The sequence below is a fragment of the Gregarina niphandrodes genome (genome assembly GCF_000223845.1).
Source record: "Gregarina niphandrodes unplaced genomic scaffold scaffold00080, whole genome shotgun sequence".
NCBI lineage: Eukaryota > Apicomplexa > Conoidasida > Eugregarinorida > Gregarinidae > Gregarina > Gregarina niphandrodes.
The window spans coordinates 12165-13064 of NW_011645845.1; the positions used below are offsets into that span (position 1 = coordinate 12165).

The window sequence follows — 900 nt, forward strand, 5'->3', positions numbered from 1 at the left end:
AAAAACACAAAAAGGGCGGGGGACACAACGCCGGTTTTTTGGGGCCGTTACAACTTCCACTGTCTGAGGAGGTCTGGCCTCCCAGAGCGCCTTCTTGTCTTGCTGGTCCAGTGTAATGACCGGCGTCGTGGCGTCCTCCGGGGTCACTGGGTTCTCTGTTATGATCACGGGGTCGTTCTTGCGTCCTACTCTTATCGTCGTGGTTCTTGAGCCCGCTACCCGGTTCCATGGTAGCGGGGTCTTCGAGTTTAAAGGCTGCTTGGCGGTTGATCTTCCTGTTCTGGTAGTAGCTTCTTTGCTATCTCCTCTCTTGCCCGATTCTGACCTTGGTGCTGCTATAGTATTACGAGTGGATCTCATTTGGGCATTCATGTCATATTTGGTAGCGATTGTGTTGAGCTTGTCCTTGATCTCGCCGATGTTCTTGTTTAGTCTATCAGTAACTTCGGTCTTCAGTTCCTTTACTGTGGTAGTCATGCCTATGTACGCATCCACCAGGTCTTTAAACATGGCTTCATTCCTGTCCATTTGTTGTTGCCTTGTGGTTCTCTCATCCTTCTGCTCCTTTCTGAGTGCTGCAACTTCGTTACGTAGGTCTAGGAGCGCTATCCCTATCTCTGTTGTGGTCAGTGGCTGTATGTGTGCGACCCCTCTTTTTCTTGCGTTTTCTGCCTCCACAGCATTATTGTTAGGTCTGGTCTTATTGACTACAGGCCTTCTTCCCTCGTACCCCGCAGCGGATGCGGTCTTGGCTCCCTCGCTGTCCTCGATCGACATAGCAACCGGTTTCGGTGCTGGCTCTGATTCGAGGTCTGGTGGGTCATTCGTATGTCTACCGTCATTTACTAGACTAGCTGACGTTTGTTGTTGGTTAAAAGTCTGTTTGCTTCTAGCATTGCA

At 50.3% G+C, this 900-nt stretch overlaps 1 protein-coding gene across 1 annotated transcript; it reads right to left on the reverse strand.

The window, feature by feature from the left end:
- Positions 1–347: 347 nt before the first annotated feature.
- On the reverse strand, positions 348–777 carry GNI_190080 (hypothetical protein; the record flags this gene model as incomplete). Its single annotated transcript, XM_011135348.1, has 1 exon — positions 348–777. A coding segment is annotated over one exon (430 nt), but the record flags the coding sequence as incomplete, so codon positions are not given.
- Between the last annotated feature and the right edge of the window lie 123 nt (positions 778–900).